The sequence below is a fragment of the Halichoerus grypus genome, chromosome 4 (assembly GCF_964656455.1).
Source record: "Halichoerus grypus chromosome 4, mHalGry1.hap1.1, whole genome shotgun sequence".
NCBI lineage: Eukaryota > Metazoa > Chordata > Mammalia > Carnivora > Phocidae > Halichoerus > Halichoerus grypus.
In genome coordinates this window covers 103,448,875-103,472,428 of record NC_135715.1, presented here as the reverse complement: position 1 = coordinate 103,472,428, position 23,554 = coordinate 103,448,875, and the positions used below count along the sequence as shown (strand labels likewise).

At 39.0% G+C, this 23,554-nt stretch overlaps 1 protein-coding gene across 1 annotated transcript in view; it reads right to left on the bottom strand.

Moving 5' to 3' along the window:
- THSD7B (thrombospondin type 1 domain containing 7B) overlaps positions 1–8,609 on the bottom strand; it is a 568,319-nt gene extending 559,710 nt beyond the window's left edge. Inside the window, exon 1 of the mRNA XM_078070024.1 lies at positions 7,612–8,609. Within this exon, the coding sequence (XP_077926150.1) occupies positions 7,612–8,609 (998 nt within the window). The remainder of the gene's footprint in view (positions 1–7,611) is intronic.
- Positions 8,610–23,554: the final 14,945 nt, after the last annotated feature.

Genomic DNA, 23,554 nt, shown 5'->3' with positions numbered 1-23,554 from the left:
AGTACATTAAAAGGATTATTCACCACGACCAATTGGGATATATTCCTGGGCTGCAAGGTTGGTTCAACATCCACAAATCAATCAGTGTGATAAAATACATTAATCAAAGAAAGAACAAGAACCATATGATCCTCGCAATAGATGCAGAAAAAGCATTTGACAAAGTACAGCACCCTTTCTTGATCAAAACTCTTCAGAGTATAGGGATAGAGGGTACATACCTCAATATCATAAAAGCCATCTATGAAAAGCCCACAGCGAATATCATTCTCAATGGGGAAAAACTGAGAACTTTCCCCCTAAGGTCAGGAACACGGCAGGGATGTCCTCTACCACCACTGCTATTCAACATAGTATTAGAAGTCCCAGCCACAGTAATCAGACAACAAAAAGAAATCAAAGGCATCCAAATTGGCAAAGAAGAAGTCAAACTCTCACTCTTTGCAGATGATATGATACTTTATGTGGAAAACCCAAAAGACTCCACCCCAAAACTGCTAGAACTCATACAGGAATTCAGTAAAGTGGCAGCATATAAAATCAATGCACAGAAATCAGTGGCATTCCTATACACCAACAACAAGACAGAAAAAACAGAAAATAAGGAGTCGATCCCATTTACAATTGCACCCAAAACCACAAGATACTTAGGAATAAGTCTAACCAGAGAGGCAAAGAATCTGTACTCAGAAAACTATAAAATACTCACGAAAGAAACTGAAGAAGACAAAGAAATGAAAAACATTCCATGCTCATGATTTGGAAGAACAAATATTGTGAAGATGTCAATGCTACCTAGAGCAATCTACACATTCAATGCAATCCCTACCAAAATACCATCCACTTTTTTCAAAGAAATGGAACAAATAATCCTAAAATTTGTATGGAACCAGAAAAGACCCCGAATAGCCAGAGGAATGTTGAAAAAGAAAAGCAAACTTGGCGGCATCACAATTCCAGACTTCAAGCTATTACAAAGCTGTCATCTCAAGACAGTATGGTACTGGCACAAAAACTGACACAGAGATCAACAGAACAGAATAGAGAGCCCAGAAATGGACCCTCAACTCTATGGTCAACTAACCTTTGACAAAGCAGGAAAGAATGTCTAATGGCAAAAAGACAGTCTCTTCAACAAACAGTGTTGCGAAAATTGGACAGCCACATGCAGAAGAATGAAACTGGACCATTTCCTTACACCACACACAAAAATAGACTCCAAATGGTTGAAAGACCTAAATGTGAGACAGGAGTCCATCAAAATCCTAAAGGAGAACACAGGCAACAACCTCTTCGACCTCAGCCGCAGCAACTTCTTCCTAGAAACATCTCCAAAGGCAAGGGAAGCAAGGGCAAAAATGAACTAGTGGGACTTCATCCAGATAAAAAGCTTTTGCACAGCAAAAGAAACAGTCAACAAAACCAAAAGACAACCGACAGAATGGGAGAAGATATTTGCAAATGACATACCAGATAAAGGGCTAGTATCCAAAATCTATAAAGAACTTATCAAACTCAACACCCAAAGAACAAATGATCCAATCAAGAAATGGGCAGAGGACATAAACAGACATTTTTCCAAAGAAGACATCCAAATGGCCAACAGACACATGAAAAAGTGCTCAACATCGCTTGGCATCAGGGAAATCCAAATCAAAACCTCAATGAGATATCACCTCACACCAGTCAGAATGGCTAAAATTAACAAGTGAGGAAACGACAGATGTTGGCGGGGATGCGGAGAAAGGGGAACCCTCCTACACTGTTGGTGGGAATGCAAGCTGGTGCAGCCACTCTGGAAAACAGTATGGCGGTTCCTCAAAAAGTTGAAAATAGAGCTACCTACAACCCAGAAATTGCACTACTGGATATTTACCCCAAAGATACAAATGTAGTGATCTGAAGGGGCACATGCACCCCAATGTTTATAGCAGCAATGTCCACCATAGCCAAACTATGGAAAGAGCCAAGATGTCCAGCCACAGATGAATGGATAAAGAAGATGTGGTGTATATATACAATGGAATATTATGCAGCCATCAAAAAGATGAAATCTTGCCATTTGCAATGACGTGGATGGAACTAGAGGGTATTATGCTAAGCAAAATAAGTCAACCAGAGAAAGACACGTATCATATGATCTCACTGATATGAGGAATTCTTTTTTTTTTTTTTTTAAGATTTTATTTATTTGCGAGAGAGAGAATGAGAGACAGAGAGCATGAGAAGGAGGAGGGTCAGAGGGAGAAGCAGACTCCCTGCTGAGCAGGGAGCCTGATGTGGGACTTGATCCCGGGACTCCAGGATCATGACCTGAGCCGAAGGCAGTCGCTTAACCAACTGAGCCACCCAGGCGCCCCCATTTTTTTTTTTTTTTTTTTTTTGGTATGAGGAATTCTTAATCTCAGGAAACAAACTGAGGGTTGCTGGAGTGGTGGGGGGTGGGAGGGATGGGGTGGCTGGGTGATAGACATTGGGGAGGGTATGTGCTATGGTGAGCGCTGTGAATTGTGTAAGACTGTTGAATTACAGACCTGTACCTCTGAAACAAATAACACATTATATGTTGAAAAAAAATAAAAAAGAAGAAGAAGAAGAGGGGAAGAATGAAGGGGGGGAAATCGGTGGGGTAGATGAACCATGAGAGACTATGGACTCTGAGAAACAAACTGAGGGTTCTAGAGGGGAGGGGGTGGGGGATGGGTTAGCCTGGTGATGGGTATTAAAGAGGGCACGTACTGCATGGAGCACTGGGTGTTATACGCAAACAATGAATCATGGAACACTACATCAAAAACTAATGTAATGTATGGTGATTAACATAACATAATAATAAAAAAAAAGAATTCTGGTAAAAGGACAGAAAAAAAAAAATACTACATCATAACCAAATGTGATTTATCCCAGGTAGGCAAAGCTGGTTCAACATTCAAAAATCAATTAATACAATCTAACATATCTACAGACTAAAGTAAAATTATACAATCATATCTATACACACAGAAAAAGCACTTGACAAAAACCAACACCAGTGAATGACCAAAATTCTCAGCAAACTAGGAATATAGGGGGAGTTCTTCAACATGATAAAGAATATCCATGGGGGGGGGCGACTGGGTGGCTCAGTCTTTAAGCATCTGCCTTCCGCCCAGGTCATGATCCTGGGGTCTTAGGATTGAGTCCCCCATCGGGCTCCCTGCTCAGCGGGAGGCCTGCTTCTCCCTCTCCCACTCCCTCTGCTTGTGTTCCCTCTCTCACTGTGTCTCTCTCTGTCAAATAAATAAATAAAATCTTCAAAAATTAAAAAAAGAGTATCTATGGGGAGCCTGGGTGGCTCAGTTGATTGAGTATGCAACTCCTGATTTCAGCTCAGGTCATGATCTCAATGAGACTCAGCCCCCCAACAGGTTCTGCTTGAGTTTCTCTCCCTCTGCCCCTCCCCCTGCTTGCACTCATGCATGTGCTCTTGCTCTCTCTCTCAAATAAATAAATATTTTTTTAAAAAGAGAATATCCACAAAAAATGTACATTTAGCATTTTTCTTAATTGTGAGAAACCAGATGCTCTCTTGCTAAGATCGGGAACAAGGCAAGGATATCCATCCTTATCACTCCTATTTGACATCATACTGAATTTCCTAGATAATACAATAAGACAAGAAAAGAAAATGAAAGGGGAAGAGATTGGAAAGGAAGAAATAAACTTCCTTTGCCTGCAAATGATATGCTTGTCTACATAGAGAATCCCAAAGAATCTTCATCAACAATAACAACACAAAGTCCTGGAACTAGTAAGAGATTATAACAAGGGTTCAGAATACAAGGTTAATATATAAAAGTCAATTGTTTTCTTGTATACTAACAATGAAAAATTAGAATTTGAAATTAAAAACACAATACATTTATATTAGCACCAAAAAATGTGAAATACTTAAGTATCAATCTAATAAAATATGTATAAGATTTACATGATAAGAAGTATAAAACTCTGATGAAGAAATCAAAGATGTACATAAATGGAGAAATATTCCAGGTACATGGAGAAGAAGAATCAATATTATCAAGATGTTATTTCTTTGCAAATTGCTCCATACACTACAAACAATCCCAATCAAAATCTCAGCAAATTATTTTGTAGCAATTGAAAAAACTGATTCTGAAGTGTATATGGAAAAACAGAAGACTCAGAACAGTCAATACAATATTAAAAAAGAACAATTCAGAGGACTGACACTACCCAACTTCAAGACTTACTATAAAGCTTCAGTATTTAAGACATTGTTTTACTGGCAAATAGATAAATAGATCAATGGAATAAAGACAGAGCCCAGAAATAGATCCACATAAATACAGTCAAATAATCTTCAACAAAGGAGGAAAGGCAATTCAATAGAGAAAGGAGAGTCTTTTTAACAAATGATACTAGAACAACTGAATATCCACATGCAAAAAAAAAAAAAAAAAAATGAATTCAGACATCGACCTTATACTTTCACAAAAGTTAGACTGGATCATAGACCTAAATGTAAAATGTAAAACCCCTAGAAAACAATATAGGAAGAAATCTAGTTGATCTTAGATTTAGAGAACTTATTGTTGTTGTTTTAGATGGAACACCAAAGAACAGTCCATGAAAGAAATATTGATAAATTGGACTTCATTAAGATTAAAAAAAACAACAACAACAAATTCTTCTCTGTGAAAGACACTTTTGAGAGAATGAAAAGACAGGCCATCAATTGGAAGGAAATATTTTCAAAACACATATCTGATAAAGGACTGGTATACAAAATATACAAAGAATTTGTAAAACTCAACTATAAGAAAACAACTCAAAAAATAGGCAAAAGATCTGGACACCTCACCAAGGAATATAAACAGATGGTAAGTAAGCATATGAAAAGATGCTGAACTAATATTATATGTGATTAAGGAATTGCAAATTATGGGGCGCCTGGGTGGCTCAGTCTTAAGCATCTGTCTTCAGTTCAGGTCATGATCCCAGGATCAAGCCCTGCATTGGCTCCTTGCTCAGCAGGAAACCTGCTTCTCCCTCTCCCACTCCCCCTGTTTGTGTTCCCTCTCTTGCTGTCTCTCTCTCTGTCAAATAAATAAATAAAATCTTTAAAAAAAGGAATTGCAAATTAAAACAAGATACCACTACACAACTATCAAAACATGGCTAAAATCCAAAACACTGACAATAGCAAATGCTGGCCAGAATGTGAAGCAATAGGAACTCTTATTTATTGCTGGTGGGAATACAAAATGACACAGCCACTTTGGAAGACAGTTTGGCAGTTTCTTACAAAACTAAACAAACTCTTACATTAAATTTTTCCAAATGAGTTGAAAACGTGTGTTCACATAAAAATCTGCAGATGAATATTTGTAGAAACTTTATTTATAACTGCCAAAACTTGGAAGCAATCAAGATGTCCTTCAATAGGTGAATGGATAACAAATTGTGATATAGCCATACAATGGAATACTGTTGGAGGAGGTAATCAAGAGGTTGTGACTTCCAGTCGACCTTGGGCTGGACTTGGGCAACTGGAGGCTCCTCACTCCCTCCCCTGTCCTTGGAATATATGCTCTGCACACAGTGGGAGCTTCTTTAAGGACACAGCCTTAAGGGAGTAACGTGTTTTGAGACCATCTAGATGGTATACGGGACTGGACCCAATTAAGGCCTCTATATAAACTTTTAAGATTTGGCAGATAGGTACAGAGTTCAACTCATTTTGCAGCCACCTAAAACAAGCCTCATAATTAAGTTCTCATGCTTATTAAAATGCCATCTACCAATCTGGAATGGTCTGCCTCTTTCTTTGATCTCTCCTTGCCCTGTGTATATGGGGTAAGAGGGGTAGTTTGTAAACCAACAAACACTATTCAGTGATAAAAAGAACTGAGCTATCAAGCCATGGATACACATGGAGGAACTTTAATGCATATTGCTAAGCAAAAGAAGCCAATAAGAAAAGGCTAACCACTGTATCATCCCAACTATATAACACTCTGGAAAAGATAAAACTATGCAACCAATAAAAAGATCATTGACTATCAGGGAACAGAACTGGGGAGAAGAAAGGTGAGATCAATAGATAGAGCACAGATTTTAGGGCAGTGAAATTATTCTATATGATACAGCAATGGTGGATACATATCATTACACATTTGTCCAAACCCATAGAATGTGCAACACAGTGAGTTCTAATGTAACCTATGGACTATAGTATTATATTGACATAGCCCATGAATTTTAACAAATACACTACACTGATGCAAGATGTATGTATGAAACTGTATATGTGGAGGGGAGTGATGAGAAGGTATACGGAAATGGTACTTTCCACTCAGTTTTTCTGTAAATCAAAAACCAGTCTAAAAAATAGTCTTAATAAAAAAAATGGCAAAAACAAGCAAGCTAAAAATGAAAACATTCTCTGGAATATTAAGAAAACAATGTCTTTACAGAATCCCACATACACATTCAAACAATAATCACCCAAATCATCTGCTTAATCTTTTGGGCTTCACAGAGGCAGGCAATAAAAGGCATAAAATCATTCTTCAATGGACTTGCCAATTGTATATGGCATAAATCAGAATGAATCATCAAAGATAAAATATGCTCATTTGTGAAGTCAAATTAAAAAAAAAAAAAAACCAATCATCACATTACTTTGTTCTTGAATAGCAGAGGTAGTCTTTTGAGCCTCTCCCAGCCAGCTGTGGGTTCCAAGAAAACAGTAACTGATGATAATGACTAATTCCAGGGATGAGCGTTTCACTGTTTTGTAATTTAAGTACTGGTGAAAGGCGTTTAAATTTGGAAAAAACTTGGTAATATACCAGTGCTTCCATTTAAGACCTTCTGGGGAAAATTAAACAAATACAACTTTGAACATATTTCTATATACTTACGTCATGGAATTTTTTTTTTTGTACTAGAATTTAAAGTAAAACAGTTACAAATAATTTTTAAGCCTAAACTATCCTTTTAAAAAGTTGTAATTCATTCCCTCTATAGGTTTGTAATTCTATTTATTGCTGAGCAAGGTAATATTTTTTTCAAATCAATGTCATAGAAAGCATTCTTGGATTAACTTACTGCTATTATTACTACTATGAAAAATCTACAACTAAAATGTTAGAGAACCTTCTTAATCATGAAAACAAAAGTAAACAAAAAATTTTAAAAACACGATTATGAAAAATGATAAATATTTGCATAATTTATATCCCAAGTTTGAGAGTCAATTGGAATTTTCACCATTATAAAGAAAGGCTTAGTCTTTTATTATTGTAGTAACAGTACAGACCTATTTTTTTTTAAACTGGTTGATATTTTGGTAAACCGTGGTAATATATGCCTTATCCTATATAGTTACACTACTAATTATGCAAGAATTCAGAGCTCTGCCTTGTCAATACTCTGAAATATTCATAATTGAAATTGGAAACTTCTCCGATGAAACTTCTAAAAATCCAAATCCCAACCTGGTTATAATTTTCCCCTTCGTAGGGAATCATAAAGAAACCTTATAAAATTGCATTGTAAAATAGCTAGGTGAAGCCAAGATAAAAACACTGAAGGCCTTCTTACCTTAACATAGCATTTTTTCCGTCACTTCTGGTGCACCAGACCTGCCGGGTTTGATAACCTATCTCTAAGTCCCAGGGCTTGGAGAGGTGATGTGGCTTGTAACTTTGATGTCGAAAGGTGACTCGCTCCTTTGAATCGGAGCTGAAATCCAGAACAGTTCTTCCACTTAGGTTAATTTCTTTAAGATGAGGCAGTCTACATTTACTCCATGGTCCTGCTTTAAGGCTAAAAATATATTCCTCTTCGCCAAGAGGACAGGAAATGGGAGTGTCACAGGCTCTCGACTCCGTCAGATTGGGACACTGAGACCCGCCATAGAGAGGGGGAGCGATGGCCGCCCGGGTCCTGTGCTGCAATTGCTTCTCACAGCCCTTGCTGCACTCGGACCACTGTGAGAACTCAGATACGACACAATCCCGGGGGCAGGGAATGAGGCAAGCTTGTTCTGCGGGGGGCTGAGGGGCAAAGTGTTCACAGATTTCATTTACAACCCTGGTTCTGTTCAACTTCTGAACACAGCGCACGGTCCGGTGCTGCAGCCCATGCTGCGCCGTCACACACTCTGCGGTCCGAGGCGGTGCTGGGCCCGGGCTGGCGGGAATGAGCACGCACTGGTGCCAGTCGGAGACCTCCCACTGGAAGAGGTCGCTGTGCCAGTCACACACCCGGAAGCAGCTTCTTTCCTTTGGAGGCCTGGTGTTCTCGTCGCAGTTAGATAGGTGACTCGTCCACCCTTCCAAGTGGAAACACCACAGGGCACGACTCTGCACTCCTCCGGGTCCACAGTCGCCCGTACACCTTCCCCAGGGGCCTACGGGCAAAAGACAAGGGCGTCCGTTACTCAGAGATTCCACATTGCCATCCACACAAAAATGGGTCAATCTGCACACTTCCCAACACAACCAGTATGAAATTATGGACTTGAGTGGACAATAAAATCTGTTTGTTAAGAGCGTGGGCGCTGCGTCCGTTGGCCTTTGTTGAAATCCCCACTCCATCCTTTACCAGCAATGTCAACTTGGACGAGTTACTTCTGCTTTCTAAGCCTTCGTTTCCTTAACTACATAAGAGACAGCATAAAAGCACTGATTTGCAGAGCTGTTCTGAGGCTCGGTGGTACAATGTGGTGCCAATGCACACTTAAAAAATGACTGGTATCATTAGAATCATTATGTTTCAAAGCCTATATATCTAACTCAATATTAATACTTTCTAGTTAGACAATGTTTCAATCTAAAAGAAAAGCCCTAAACCCAGGATTTTAATAAAGTGGGATTTTTCATGTTTCCAAGCCTTCAGCTCAATACTGCAGGTGGCTCAGAAGAGAACTATGTCTTTAAAAAATAACAATGAATCATGGAACACTACATCCAAAACTAATGATGTAATGTATGGTGATTAACATAATATAATAAAATTAAATTTAAAAAAAATAACCTGCCAAAGTATCTTAAATATACTTCCATTTGCTAAGTAGGTGCCCCGCTTTTGGATTTTGCTTGCAGAGTGAATTGCATGAAACAAAATATCTGATGGGAGAGGATATACTAGAAGCAACAACAGTATCATTCAACCGGCTGCGGAAATTCTGCCCCTAGGACCCCTGAAATATACCCACTTTGATTTCTCATGGGTACTGACTCTGGGTCAAGCTGCCAACATTAGTTTGTAATACACCACATCTTTTAATTAATGAATATGTTTTCATGGGAAAGAGTCCTACAGAAAAACGGACAGATAAAAGAGCATCCATTGATGTTTCTCACATTGTTTTGCATCTAATCCGTAGACATACCAGCCAGGCTTATCCAGAAGGCTGACGATATAAAGTTTCACAAGGATGGCAAGTAATCACATTTTGTGTCAAGGGGAAAAGAATACTTTCCTCTCTTTCATTTTACTTAATTGTAACATGAACCTGAGACAACTTTACCAACTTAACCATGTAACCTTTGCCCCTGCACTAGGTTGTGATACTAAAGGCAATTCACACTCTGAGAAACATTTTAATTTACCTAGGTAAGAGAAAGAAGTTGCAGTCTTTCTCTCTTTCCCCAAATCTGATCAAACACCCAAAACTTCATGGAATATGTTTTCGTACATATCCGTAATATCTCTAGAAACAGGAAATGTGTACAGAGTCACATGCACTTAGGAAGAGACATATACATCTCCAGAGAAACAGGTATTTGCATTGGTGGACAACATGCTGCCATGAGGATCTCTCACTTAAAGGGCAGGACATCAATTTTGGGGTTCTAATGTACAGTCTTCCCAGTTCTTCCTCACAGCCTTGTCTGGCTATGTAGACCTACTGTGCCATTTGCTTCTGTCATTTTATAAGTGAGATTAACATAGAAAATACCCTCATGTCCTTTCAGTGTCCCCATCCTGGAGTCTCCTCTTGCTGAAATGGACAGAGGAGTTTCATTGGAGTAAATCAGCTTTTACTCATAGAAATGCCCTCGAGTTTGCCCACACATTGCCCAGGCGTGGTGTCTCAGCACTGACTGCTCATGGCACAGTAAATGCACATAAAAAATGGTACTGTCAGCACAGGCTGATTTCATCAACTGCCCGCAATTCTGGTGGTTTTCTCCTAGATCACCCACAATTTGTGCTTTGTAAATTGAGATGTGCATTGCTACATGAAAGTCATTTACAGGTTTCATGTGTCCAGATGTTCTGGAGCAATCCCAGTTCAAGTATGCCATCCCTTGTCCATCATGTCAGACTACGCATGCAAATTTTCATTATTGCCAAAAAAAAAAGAAAAATCGCCATGGTTACTCAGTAAAGAAATACTTCCAAAAATATATCCTTGTAGCAAACTTTAAAATCTAAAGTCAATTTTGAATAATAGAAATTGGCTACTGGATGAAATCGAAAGAACTCTTTTGAAAGTACTAGGTTTTTAAATAATGGCTGTCTGCTTATCTTTATTTGTTAAGGTATCAAATACACACACTTTTCCCCTTAGGACTTTTTTGTGTAAAGAAAGTAAGACTGGAAAAAATCAAACCATTTCTAACCAATCTGAAAAAGCTAATATTAAATTTAATTCATCTAGAACATCTTACAGGTAATCTCTATTCTTACTTTTAAAGATTTTACTAACACATTTTCTTATTAAAATGTTTCCTTCTTGTTGTAAGTTTTTCACCTACTTTCAAAATTGTTAAGGTAGCTCTTTTTTGTTATTTGAAATCATTAATATTTTAAACCTTATACATTACTATTCTTCCTTTAGCTTTCACATTCTCCATCTGTCTAGAAATGCACCAAACAGCAAAAATTTTCTTAGATCAATGGAAGACAAAATATAACTATTAAGTAATTATCACCATTTGTTAAGGGCTAGCAGTGCTGTGCTGGGCTTGGATGGTACCAGAGGTCTGTTACATATTCAAGAATTTTACCAGGTGGTTGTTAAATCATTCATAGTTTGAAATCAACCATGATGAAAGTATTTACACCACACTACAAATCAAGGCAAATCAAGACATTAAAAAAAACAAACAAACTGAGAGCTGGTTTGTCATATACCACTAGTGATTTGCCCAGTTCCTTCCTATTCCTTACAACAGTCCTCTGACATGGGGCTAGAATGCTTATTTTATCAGTTGGGGAAATGTAGTTCAGAGAATTATAAAGCACATCGAAGGTTACACAGCTAGTACATGGTAGACTAGAATGGGACTCCAGATCTGCGAGACTCCAAGCATGGGCTCTTGCCCTGCATTTGAAAAGTCTTTTCCAGGGTGAGCACTGGTATATGTGATCCTAACATCACAAGGCAGATAGATCTGTTTCTTAGCTTAGCTATGATCTCTCCGATCTGTTAGTTAATATTCCTTTAAAAATGAGTACAAGTAATCAAGGTGGTATGTGAGCAATGAATTCCCCCTCCTAGCCCTGGAAATGTTGATAAGCATTAGTTAGTACATTAGGAAGGCACAGTCAACAGAGAATAGTTTCTCCTCAGGTTAAAAACAAACTTTGCAGACAACTGAACAACATGTAAGTAACAAGCAAATATAAAGTGAATTGTGTATGCTTGGAATAAATGAAAAACAAATTGCAAACAAGATATACAAGATAGAGACAAGACCTCTCAGCAATTGACCTATAACAATTTGCATTTCTCAGGCATACAGAGAAAATGTGTTCCATCACTTATTCAGTTGTGTTTGCCTATGAACTTTAAACACACACACTAGTGAAAAATCACATAGCCCTGAGGGATTTTGCCATTTCAGAAAACATGCATATTGAAGCAAAATGTGAACTACAGTTTGAGAAATCTTGTATCCCTTGTCCAACTTCAGAAATAGAACATATTAAAGTTTTGAGCAGTTGCATGGAGAAAATGAATATCACCTTTAGATTTTCCACATACACAAAATGCGATTATAGTCACAATATATGAGATAAATAATCTAAAGAAACATATAGGAAATCCATGCTTTTAAACATCAATCATTTGGTATTTCTTTATTTTTAAGATTTTATTTATTTATTTGACAGAGAGAGATAGAGCACGAGTGGGAGGAGGGACAGAGGGAGAGAGAGAAGCAGACTCCCCACTGAGCAGGGAGCCTGATTTGGGGCTCGATCCCAGGACCCTGTGATCATGACCTGAGCCGAAGGCAGACACTTAACTGACTGAGCCACCCAGGCGCCCCACATTTGGTATTTCTTAATTGAAAATAGGTCCCAAGTAATACAAATAAAATAAAATTTAGAACCAGTAAAGGATTAAAAGTTTAATTAGACATAATACGCATTTAAACTAAAACTCATGCTGTGTTACAGTCTCAGAAAATACTTCAATGGTATAATAGGAATAATAATTCAGTACTTGTTTACCTGGACCAACATTATATAAAAACATCATCCACCTGCAAGTTACTACCTTTTCTGTGTGATAAATACAGTTACTTTGGAATAAACTGCTAAATCTTTTAAATCACATCAGTTTTAATTAACACATTAACATTTTGGTTTAGAAATAAAATCTTTGGGCGTGTAAGGGTGGCATGGATGAATTCTTGGGTCATATTCACATTTAAGACTCTGTGATTCCTCTTTTTTTTTCTTTTTTTCTTTCTTGCCTGTGTTTCTGCAGAAAGTGCAAATATGTGAATGTTCTAATGCAATATTCCCCTAGAAGCAGAAAAGTGCTGGCACATGTTATTCTCTTAATTAAGTTACCCTTAAGTGGATTAGTTGAGATGAATGTATCTCCCAATCTAAATCATCATATTGAAGACGACCTGCTGGATGCCTGAATTTTGGGTGTGGCATTCACAAAGATGCCTACAACAAAGGAAAAAGGGAACTCAAGTGGTCAGAAAGAATAAACACATTCTGGCTTTTGCACAGCATTTGCCACTGTTTGAGGCAGCAACCCTGACTTAATACCATTCATGCAATAGGAAAAGATGTTTATTTTACTGTACATTTTTTTCAACAGCTTCCACAGCTTTTATTATCCTGACATCGCTTTATTTTTAACTTGGGCAATGGGGTGGAGGAGTGACAAGAATGTCAATGCAAAGCTTTAATATCTTAACCAAATTATTTGTGGATAATTACTATACCAAAGCACTCATAAACCTCAACATTACCAAATGTGATATAAAACAACATTGACTCACTGATAGGATGCCTCACCTCCAAGAAATAGCTTGGAATTTATGTAGTAGCTTTCACTCCTTAAAAAGCCTTCATGTCAACTGTGGAGTAATTAAAGTAAGGCTTCCCTTGCACAGTCGACAAATATCTAAGAAATCACACTTTCTAAAATATATCAAAGAACCCAAAGAATGAGAAGAGAGTAGCATCTGAGCATTCATTCACTAAAATAACAATTTCTCTTTAGCTGCTACTTGACAAATAGTGTATTCGACTCTGGAAATATAAAAATAAATGAGACACCAAGTATCTCTTACAAAATCTGTGTGCTAGATGTAATGCCAGTTTGCTCCTGAAGAGGACATTTGGTCTCTCCTTCAGGTCTTACTTGGGACACAGCTGAAGAATTTTAATGTTTTGGTTCCCAGAGCTCATTAGACCTAACGCAGCAAACCAGAAATTGAGAGGGACCACTGGAGGCAGGGACACTGATAGAAGCCTGAAGAGACGGCCATTTTTAAGTCTGCATTTCTGAATCTATCATGTTAATTAGTAACTCCTACTAGCAGAGGATGCTCAAAGCCATACACTACTTCCTAAACTCACAGAGAAAACCTGTTCATTTTATATATATATATAATACAAAATTATATTACTATATATATATATTACTGAGTTATGCATTGGATATCAATAGAAACACAACATGGAAAATGTAAACACATGGAAAAAATTTTAAATGAGAAAAAATTTAAACCATAATGTATTTTATTTAAAAATTCCATTGCATTTTTTACAGGAACTAAAAATTCCTTTATTAATACTAAAACTATTTTCAAAACATATTTGTGGTCTGAAGGATAGGTGTGCTAAAGTATTCCAATAATTTTCATTAGAAAATTTTAAGAGCAACAGTTCAGAGCTACCAAATGTAACTTCATTTTCATAGGTACAAAGATTTTTTCTAAGACAGTTTATGGTTCCATGCAAGGATACCACAGAGCATTCGGACTGAATATTTATACTTCCAGAAAGCATAAGCATTGTTACTAACATTCCAGGCTCTTTCTGTATGATTGTGTTTTTGTTTGGCACCTAACAGTACGTTCTAAGTCCATTTCATCTTCGTGGACAGATGCCTGTGACTGAAAAGCAAAGTGCCTCTGTTACTTATCATTTATGATTACAAATTATTAGTTGCCAGTGGCTAGAACATCCATTAAAAGTAGCTTGACAGCAAAGCAGATTAAAAATATATCTGAACGATTCATCAGCTAATGCAAACACCACAGAGACAGAAAACCACCTTTTAAAAATTGTTTATCAATATTTCTGGTTTGAATTCTACTTTCTAAAAATTCTGAAGCCTAAAAGGAAATCTCAAACCTCATATCCTTCACTGCATTCTGACATAAAGTGGGTCCCTTCAGATCACTAAAACCTACAGCCTGTCTACTGCCTCAAACGTGGGAAGGGAAAGGTAATGTGACAGTCCACGGTTTTTGGAGGAGGAAACGAAGCCCAGACAAGTCCAATGAATTGCACAAGGTCATACAGTCATTTGGAGCAGAAATGGGATGGACAATTCCATTCCAGATGCCCAGTCCAGTGATCTTTACACTACATCATGTTGGCTTCTATTGTAAAGTCCTAAGACTGCAAGGGAAGAATAAGGACTCTCTAAATGGTTGTGACCCAAGATGTGGGGGAGGGAAAGGAAGAAAAACATAAAAATAAATAGAAATTGCATAAAGACAAATATAACACAAGCAACGAACTGCCTGTGAATGCTGAGAGTTTTCAGTCTCCTGCACCTGGAGTTCTTCCCAGGGCCCTTCACAATTTATTATGTGAAACGGGATCCTTCCTGCCTTCGCATGCTTGAGAACATGGACTAAGCCACTGGTCAAGAACATAAAGAACCAATAGGGGTCAGGGGATTAGAGCACAAAATGAAGCCTCAGCACCAGTAAGGAATTCTCTGTCCCTAGAATAATTATAGCAAATAATAGTAATAACATTGTTTTGAACACCTACCATCTTTCCAATCCCACATGTACATCATTGATACTGTTCTGCTTTGCTAGATGAGACCATCAAAGCCTGAGGTCAAAGAATGTGCTCCAGGTCAACAGCTCTTGGGGCACCTGGGTGGCTCAGTTGGTTAAGCGTCCGACTCTTGATTTTGGCTCAGGTCATGATCTCAAGGTCATGAGATCAGCCCTGCGTCAGGCTCCACACTGGGTCCTTAAGATTCTCTCCCTCTCCCCCTTCCCTCCACTCTGTCTATAAATAAATAAATAAACAAACAATCCAGGTAAACAGCCCTAGAGCCCTGACATTGGACTCTCCCTTTCTATCTATCCATGCCTGTTCCACAACAACTGCCGTTTAACTTTTTAGAAGCCATATCTCTTGAGCAAATGAAGCCTTGCAATGCCCGTTAGATATACTATATTTAGAAGAGGGTCTTTTCTGAGCACAGCTGGTGTGAGGGGCTCAGGGCACAGCCACTCCTCTCCTGCCTAAAGCCCTTCATCCCTACCTTGGTCTCAGCTCAATGGCATGGCTCGGGTATGGCCCCGGAACTCCTGGGGCTCCGATACCTGTCAATGGATATTTATGGGACGTTCTCATCCCATAAATATGGCTCCACTCAACTTTGACTTTACTTACAATAAATGCTTCAGCGAAGCCCTCTAGATTCCCTGGAGAAGCAGAAGAAAATCATTTACTCAGCTGTTTGGTATCAGTTAAGTGGAAAAGGCAATGAAGAGGATGCCAGAAACAGAGTGAAGCTGAATCCCACACAATGTTCTTCTGAAGGACTTTCTCCCATAGCTTATTGGCCACTCAGGCAGTGACTAAACTTCAGGAGGGCCAGAAATTTGTTTGCTTTATACTTCACAGAAAGCAAACTGGAACAGGTGCTTGGGAGGCTGAAATTCTTAAGCTGTGCTCCTCCTCCTCCAAAATAAGAATAAAGTGCTATTTCCACAGTGAATAATCAATACATGTTGGGCTTGATAAAGGAGGCCTTCCTACTGTTGCCTTAGAGGTTCACTGGAAAAGCAACAATGTTGAGACTACGTACATAGGCTTTAAAAATACATGAAGCAAAAGGGCAGGGTGGCATCCATTTTATTTATCATTAAGCAACTCAAGGATTAATTTTGCCTAGGATAAAAATTGCACTAGAGCGTACTTGAGATGATATTTTTTTCTTGGTAATTTCAATTCTCTAACAGTTACATGGAGTATATCTGCTTCTCAATACATCTTCTCTCTAATAGCAGATATTCATGGTGAACAAGTGAGAGAGAACAAAACATAAGCTACATTTGGGTGGACAAAACATCTAGTTCATCCAATTTTTTCTTCCCAAAGGAATAATTATTTCAGTTTTGAAACAGCAATTTTAAGACTACTTGAGACTCTTGTCATCTGAAAAATAACTTCCAAGTTACTGATTTGAAAAAAATATCTGTGAAACAGCAGTACCATGGCATAATCACAATATTATTTTCTATCTAGAAACACTAGAAATACCTATTTTTCCTATATAGTCTAAGGAGCATCCTAAGGATTCTATTTACAAAAAGCAAATGCAATCAATCACCCATCAGTTTTACTTCCTAAACATCAAGTCAATCTGTCCATGTTTCTTCATCCCCACTGTCACCACCCTGACCCAAACCACCACACTTTCTTGTATGAATGAGAGGAGTAGCCTCTTGATTGGCCTTCTAGCATGTAATGCCCCACCCCACCACACCCCTGGCATCAATTCTTTCTCCATATTACAGACATAGATATTTTAAAAATTCAAATTTGTACCACTTTGGGTGCAGCTTATCATCTATATGGCATTTCTACGCTTACAGCTCATCAGTAGCTTCCCATTCTTCTCAAAATAAAGAAAAAAAGTTTAACATGACATACAAGTGCCTACCTGATCTGGCCCCTTCCCATCCCCTTCGCATCTGATCACCAGAGCCACCCACATTCACTCGCTGCTCTGCCATCATGTTGGCCATCTTTCAGTTCCTCCAATGCTCCAAGTTCCCTGCCATACCTGAGCAGCCACATGTACTATTCCTCGAGCCATTCCCTACAGCCAAATTAATTCCTTCTCACTCTTCCTATCTTAAGTCGCTTTCTTAGGAACTCTTCCCTATGCTCCGGCACTACCTTACTCCTCTACAAAACACTCATCACACTTGCAATTACAAATCTGACTGTGTAATTTAAACTTTGTCTCTCCCACTTGATTCTAAACTCTGTGATGGCAGAAACATATTGGTCCTACTCACCACTCTATTCTCAGCACTAACCTAGTGTTTGGCATATGGTTAGCCTCCCACCAATTATCGAAGCTGGAGCAAACAGCATTGTAGGAAGCAGAATCGTGTCTAAATAGAACTAGGAGTAATGTCACCACCGGAAACTCATCACACAAATGAGTTGATGGTTTTGCCAAATGAGAGGAAAAAAACAAAAAACAAAAAACGTCTGTTCTGTGTTTCCTTAGCATATGTTTAAAGGATGAAATCCTCAGTGTGATGCCCAACAGAATTCTTAAATACCTGTTTTCCACAACCCTGTTTGCAATGCCCATTATGCTTTGTTGCAACTCTCTGGGCCCCTTCTTTCCAGATCCACAAAGGATCCGGATTGAGGAATTGGGTACCCAGTCTTCTCATGATTAGCATGCTAATTTTACCATTAATAAATACACAAGTCTACAGAAATACCTTTGACCTTGGACATAGGTCTCTTCCAAATATTCTAATTGACCCAGGACGTTCACTCAACAAGTAAGATTGCTATTAATCACTGTTTCTCAGAGGATTCAAATCTTTTTTTCTCAGAGAATTACATATCAGATCCTATCATCCCAGCCTACCACTCGCAAAACTAAGAAGTGGCCAGGGATAAAATTATCACAGTGGTTACAATTTCAGTATAATAACAGCAACAGCAGTCCCACAGACACTGTGGACAGACACTGTGCTCAACACTTTAGAACAATCATGTCACTCAGTCCTCAAAGCAGCCTTGCAAAGTGGACCAGTTTTCAGAACTCCCAGATGACTTAAATTTCCAATTTCAGGAAAATTGGCAGAAGAAATGAAAAGAGTGTGAATGTGATCACTGTAGAGTTTGTTGATAGGATTATATTCTCTAACACCCAGGAAGAGACCTAAGAAGGGAAGGGTCTGGAAAGTGCACTTAAAGACTGTTCCTTTGGAACACTCCTCTGCCTGAGGAGGGGAAGCACCTGAAGCAGAAGGAAACCCAAGAAATCTGCCAGGATGCAGGTTCCTAGCTGGACTCTGAAGGAGTCTATGTAAAATGTCTTTGTGCTCAAACCCTAGTACAGCTTTGAGTGGGATTGTTATTCTGAAGGGTGGAGTTGGGTCAGAGACCGAATCCCCACCTTTGTGTGGGATTGGGGGAGGGGAGAAACATATTTAAGAAGTACATTTTGTTTACAGAAACATAGACTTTAGTTAGAAGGTGATGGGAAGACACTTTTTTTTTTTTAGAGGAAGCATGCTGTGTGCAGAGTGGGGGCGTGGGGGCGGGGAGGGACGGGGGGTAGGGAGGGGCAGAGGGAGAGGGAGAGAGTATCTTAAGCAGACACCCCGCTGAACACAGAGTCCCACCCAGGGCTGGATCTCAGGACCCTGAGGTCATGACCCGAACTGAAATCAAGAGTCGGACACTTGACCAACTGAGCTACCAAGGTGCCCCTTGAGCACACTTTTGACAGCGAACACAGACAGCCTAACAAGAATCTGCCTTTTGGGGTGCCAGAAGCCTTGTCCATAAGGTTATGTCAGATGTTTCTGAGGGAAGGATGCCCTTTCCTTGGCACATACCTCCTAGCTCAAAAATAAAAACTTCCTCCCTGCCCCTTTCTCCTGTCTGCAGTGAGGCTGGTAAGAAGAGAGATACTGGTATTAGTAACAGAGACAGAGAGACCATGTATCTTGCTTCCCCAGAGAGGAAATGGCAGCCTTGGGTGTCCAGGCACAAGAGGCCAAGGCCACCGAGCACCTCCTGCAGATCCAAGGGCTCAGCACAGTGGGAACGCAGCACAAAGGACAAAACACTGCATAGAATTCTAAAGAGGCCAGTCAGCCTTCCAGGAATAAGGACCTTCTAAGTGGTGACCAGTATGAACCGATGGCTAAGAAATTGGTGGACCTCCCATAGAAAAAGTGGGGGCCCTGGTGGTAAGAAGAGCTCCAAATAAATAACCAAACTAAGTTAAACAAAATTATATTCCTTGCACACCTAAAGTTTTAGCTGAGATGAGTACCCACTACAATAATCACCACCACATATAATAATTAAAGGGAATCAGAGAAGCAATAATAAACACGTCCCTCACCAGCCCAAGGGCTGACAGCCCCATAGGACATTCAAGCCCTTGGCTCAAGAGCACACTGAGAAAATCCATCCTCATTACCCTTTTCTAGCCCAGTGAGCACAAGGCAGTGGCCTGAAGCCTGTGTCAACTCTTTTTAACCTCCTCCTCCCCTGCATGGCTGGAATTTCCCAGGGTGCTTTGTGCGAATCCAATTTACAATGCGAGTGAATTGGGGAAATGTCATCTCAGTTATGGGGGTAGTTTCCATTTACATAATGAAAATAATTATTGTAAAGTAGCATTTATCATTTGATAGACTTAACGTTAGTACACAGATGATTGGAAAAAAAATGCTGAATTTTAAAAGCTTCTGGGGACAAGGAAGGACCGGGCTGCCTCCTGGCCTTTCCTGTAGTAATCACTTCATCTGATTCCAGCTGAAGAGAACATATCATCATTCAGGAAATCCCCAAATGTGTTCAGTGGCACAGTTGCATACTCTGAGATCAGTACGCAGAGAGGAGCACTGTTATTAAATAAATTTGGGGTCAATGCAGAGTTAAATAAAATTTAAAGTTTTCTATTTCCAGAAGTCCTCGATGCTTTCTAAATATACATTGTGAATCCCAAAGAATTTATCCCTAGAGTGCTAGTGCAATGGTTCACAAACTTCTTTCCCTACATCATTCTTTTCCTGGAGAAAAAAAAAAAAAAAATATATATATATATATATATTGCATGTGTGAGGCTTTTCCCTTGTTAGATGAGGTAGCTGACCATATTTTTTTAACCTTAATGATTTTAAATAACCTGAAATAAAATTATAATTTTAACTTTAGGGTCCAATGCAACTTTCAATCCAAAGCCTAACACTTATATCTTCTCAAGATACAAACACACAAAACCACAAAGTAGAAATCACAGTAAGTCTAACTTAGAAGTTGACTTATAATAAGTCACCCACTCATCAGAATAAGTCTATGATCTGTCAGCTGTTCACAAAGAATGAAACAGATATAAAACACAGAGCAGAGATCCATCTGTCCATTAGGTTTTGGCTGAGCAATTTAGAAGACCTAGGACATGAGATCAAAGTGCATGGAACTGTGACAAGGCTTAAGGTTGTAAAGGCATGAAACAATTCAGAGCAAGCACTGAACATGTCACTAATTTGCAGCTTAATAAAAAAGTCCTGCATATGGTACACCTCTCTAATTTCAGATTTTCTATGTCATTTCAAACATAGCTTGTGCTGTGCTAGATTTTACTTCAGGATTTGACAAGATGTACTTTATTGGCCACATTAGTGGATTATAGTATAATTATGGTAATGTCATCATTGATTCTAAGTTTAGAACACAGATTTGTTGACTCTATATTCCATGCAGGAACCTTCCATAAATGTGATATTCTGTAATACACAACAAACAGAATTGATTTAAATATATTTATATATCTATATAATTACATTCATATTGTATTATAAGTTATATTAAATACATAATATATACAACACTAATTTTATATTAATGTGTGACATATATTTAAGCCAACTATTTCCAGTGCATGATATGCATGATATATTTATATATATGTATTATGTAGTATATTTAAATGCATATGCCATATAACAGATTGTTATATTATGTAATCATATTAGATATAATGTGTATGTATGAGTGTGTGTGTAAGGATATACACACACACACATACACATACATATATATGCATGTTGCCTGTTCATTCTGTTAACCTCTTATTATATTTCCTTAGTACAAATCAATACCCACCACTAGAATGCATTGCCTCAATGACAGAAAGTATTGCTTATCTGCATCCCCCACCCCCATCCCACCACCAGTAACCTCAAGGAGCCTTTTTCTGCTGTTCTTCCTTCTACCCAAAGACAAATGGATAACACTCCCCTTAGTTAAAATGCTGTGCTTCTGAATATACACATCAGAGGACTGATATCCAACACTTAAGGAACGTCAGTTCTTTCTCCACATAGAGATCACACAGAAACTGATGATGCACAGAAAAATATTTCTGAATCATCCAAACAATTATTAATTTACATTCACTGTCAACCTATACTCTATTATATTTCTGTTCTCCAAAAATCAATACGTAATTCATGGTCTAGGTATGGAAATTTAATGTGGACCATAACATTCTACTCCCTGGGCACTAACTTACTGTAACATGTTATTAGAACTCTTTATCCCCCTTGTGATTTCAGAAAATTAGTCTGAGCACCTCATAATTCCTATCCTGATGAAACACATTATCAAAAGCCTGTGCCACTTTGAAGTAATTGAAGTCCACACTTCCTAATCTACATTAAGATTTACTTGAGGTTTTATTTTACTCCGTTCAAGACAGATGTAGTCTCAGCATGAATCTCTCTCCCCTGCTTTGTTTCCAGCTGACCACATGAGCCATGGGGTATGCTGGACGACTGAGGTACTGGGTCCCAGAAAGAGATAATGTTACCTCTTTGTTCAACAAGAAGAAAGGAAGAATCAAAATGAGCTTTCATACTCAGACTGGGAGGCTGGGGACCCTACAGCTCTCCTGTCTGCTTTTCCCATTAGAATACATTTGTAAGCATTGTCTAGCCTTTGTGATTGTCACTGAAGAGTCCCTTTGGGGGTAAAATACCACCATTCCTCTTTGACCTGCCTCTTTCTTTTGATAACTATAATAAGCATTGGGGGCAGAGCATCGCTCACAGTGCTGCCGAACTTTTTGTTCTGCTATGGGGTGACTGCAGATGTGAACAATTTGTCAGTGGTTTGGAAGCCTTGCATGAGCAGACTAGGATGGAGCAGGGGACAAGAAGAGCCACCCCCAACCTGCAAATCAACACCTTCTCTAGCCAGAAGCAGAGAGAGTGGGCAAGGCTCTGCTCAAGGCAAGGCTCGACCAACTACCCTTAAATGCTTATGTTCATTTATTCTTCCAAACACCTAAAGCAAAGACTAAACAGTGGTAACTACATCAAAACAGGAGAGAGCAGGCTCGTAGAAAGTGTTTTGGGGCTATACAGACTTGCCAAATCTTGATTTTGCCATTCAGCCCTCTGTGATGTTCAATAGCATGATTTGCCTTGATTTCCAATCATTTCAACCTGTAGGCTGGCAACAGAGATGATGCACGAGAAGCTCCTGACACAGTGCCTGGCGCACAGTGAGCACTGAATGAATAACAGGTCCCTGTGGGAGGCACTGCCTGTTACAAGACTCTAGATCTCACAAGGCGTTGATCTCAGATTTGGCATCTGACATTTGGGACCAGATAGGTCCCTGTTGCGGAGGGCTGTCCTGTGCACTGTAGGATATTTAGAGGCATCCCTGACATCCACCCTCTAAACGCCAGTAGCACCCCAGTCTCCAGGCATCGTAAAATGTATCCTGGGGAGTAAAATTGCCACAAGTGAGAACCCCTGATCTACACTGCATCATTTAATCCTAACACAAAGCCTGGGAGGTGGGTGACTTGTCAGTTCTACAAAGAAGCCACATTAACTATCCAGGATCCCAGCAGTAATAAGGGGAAATCCAGGGCAGTGAGCCAAGAGAACAAACTCTGCCTGCGTTCCCCATCTTTAAAATGTGCATTTTAAAGAAGAACAGCAGAAGTCCACTGACACCTATTCAGCATTCTATGTTCAACCTCTGGTTGCCCAAAGCAATATTTATTTGACTGCATGATTCACCTTTCTCCCATTTTTACTAACCCTTGATAAACAAATTTTCAGAGCCACCCTTCACTGTAGGTTTCACTGCTACTTTATTAAGGTTCACTTTACCTTCCTCATCCTCTGCTCTGGAAATAACCTGGACTTTGGAATCACAGTTGGGATTCGAACTGTGGCTCCTCCACTTGCTAGCTGCAGGACCATGGGCATGTAACTTAATTTCG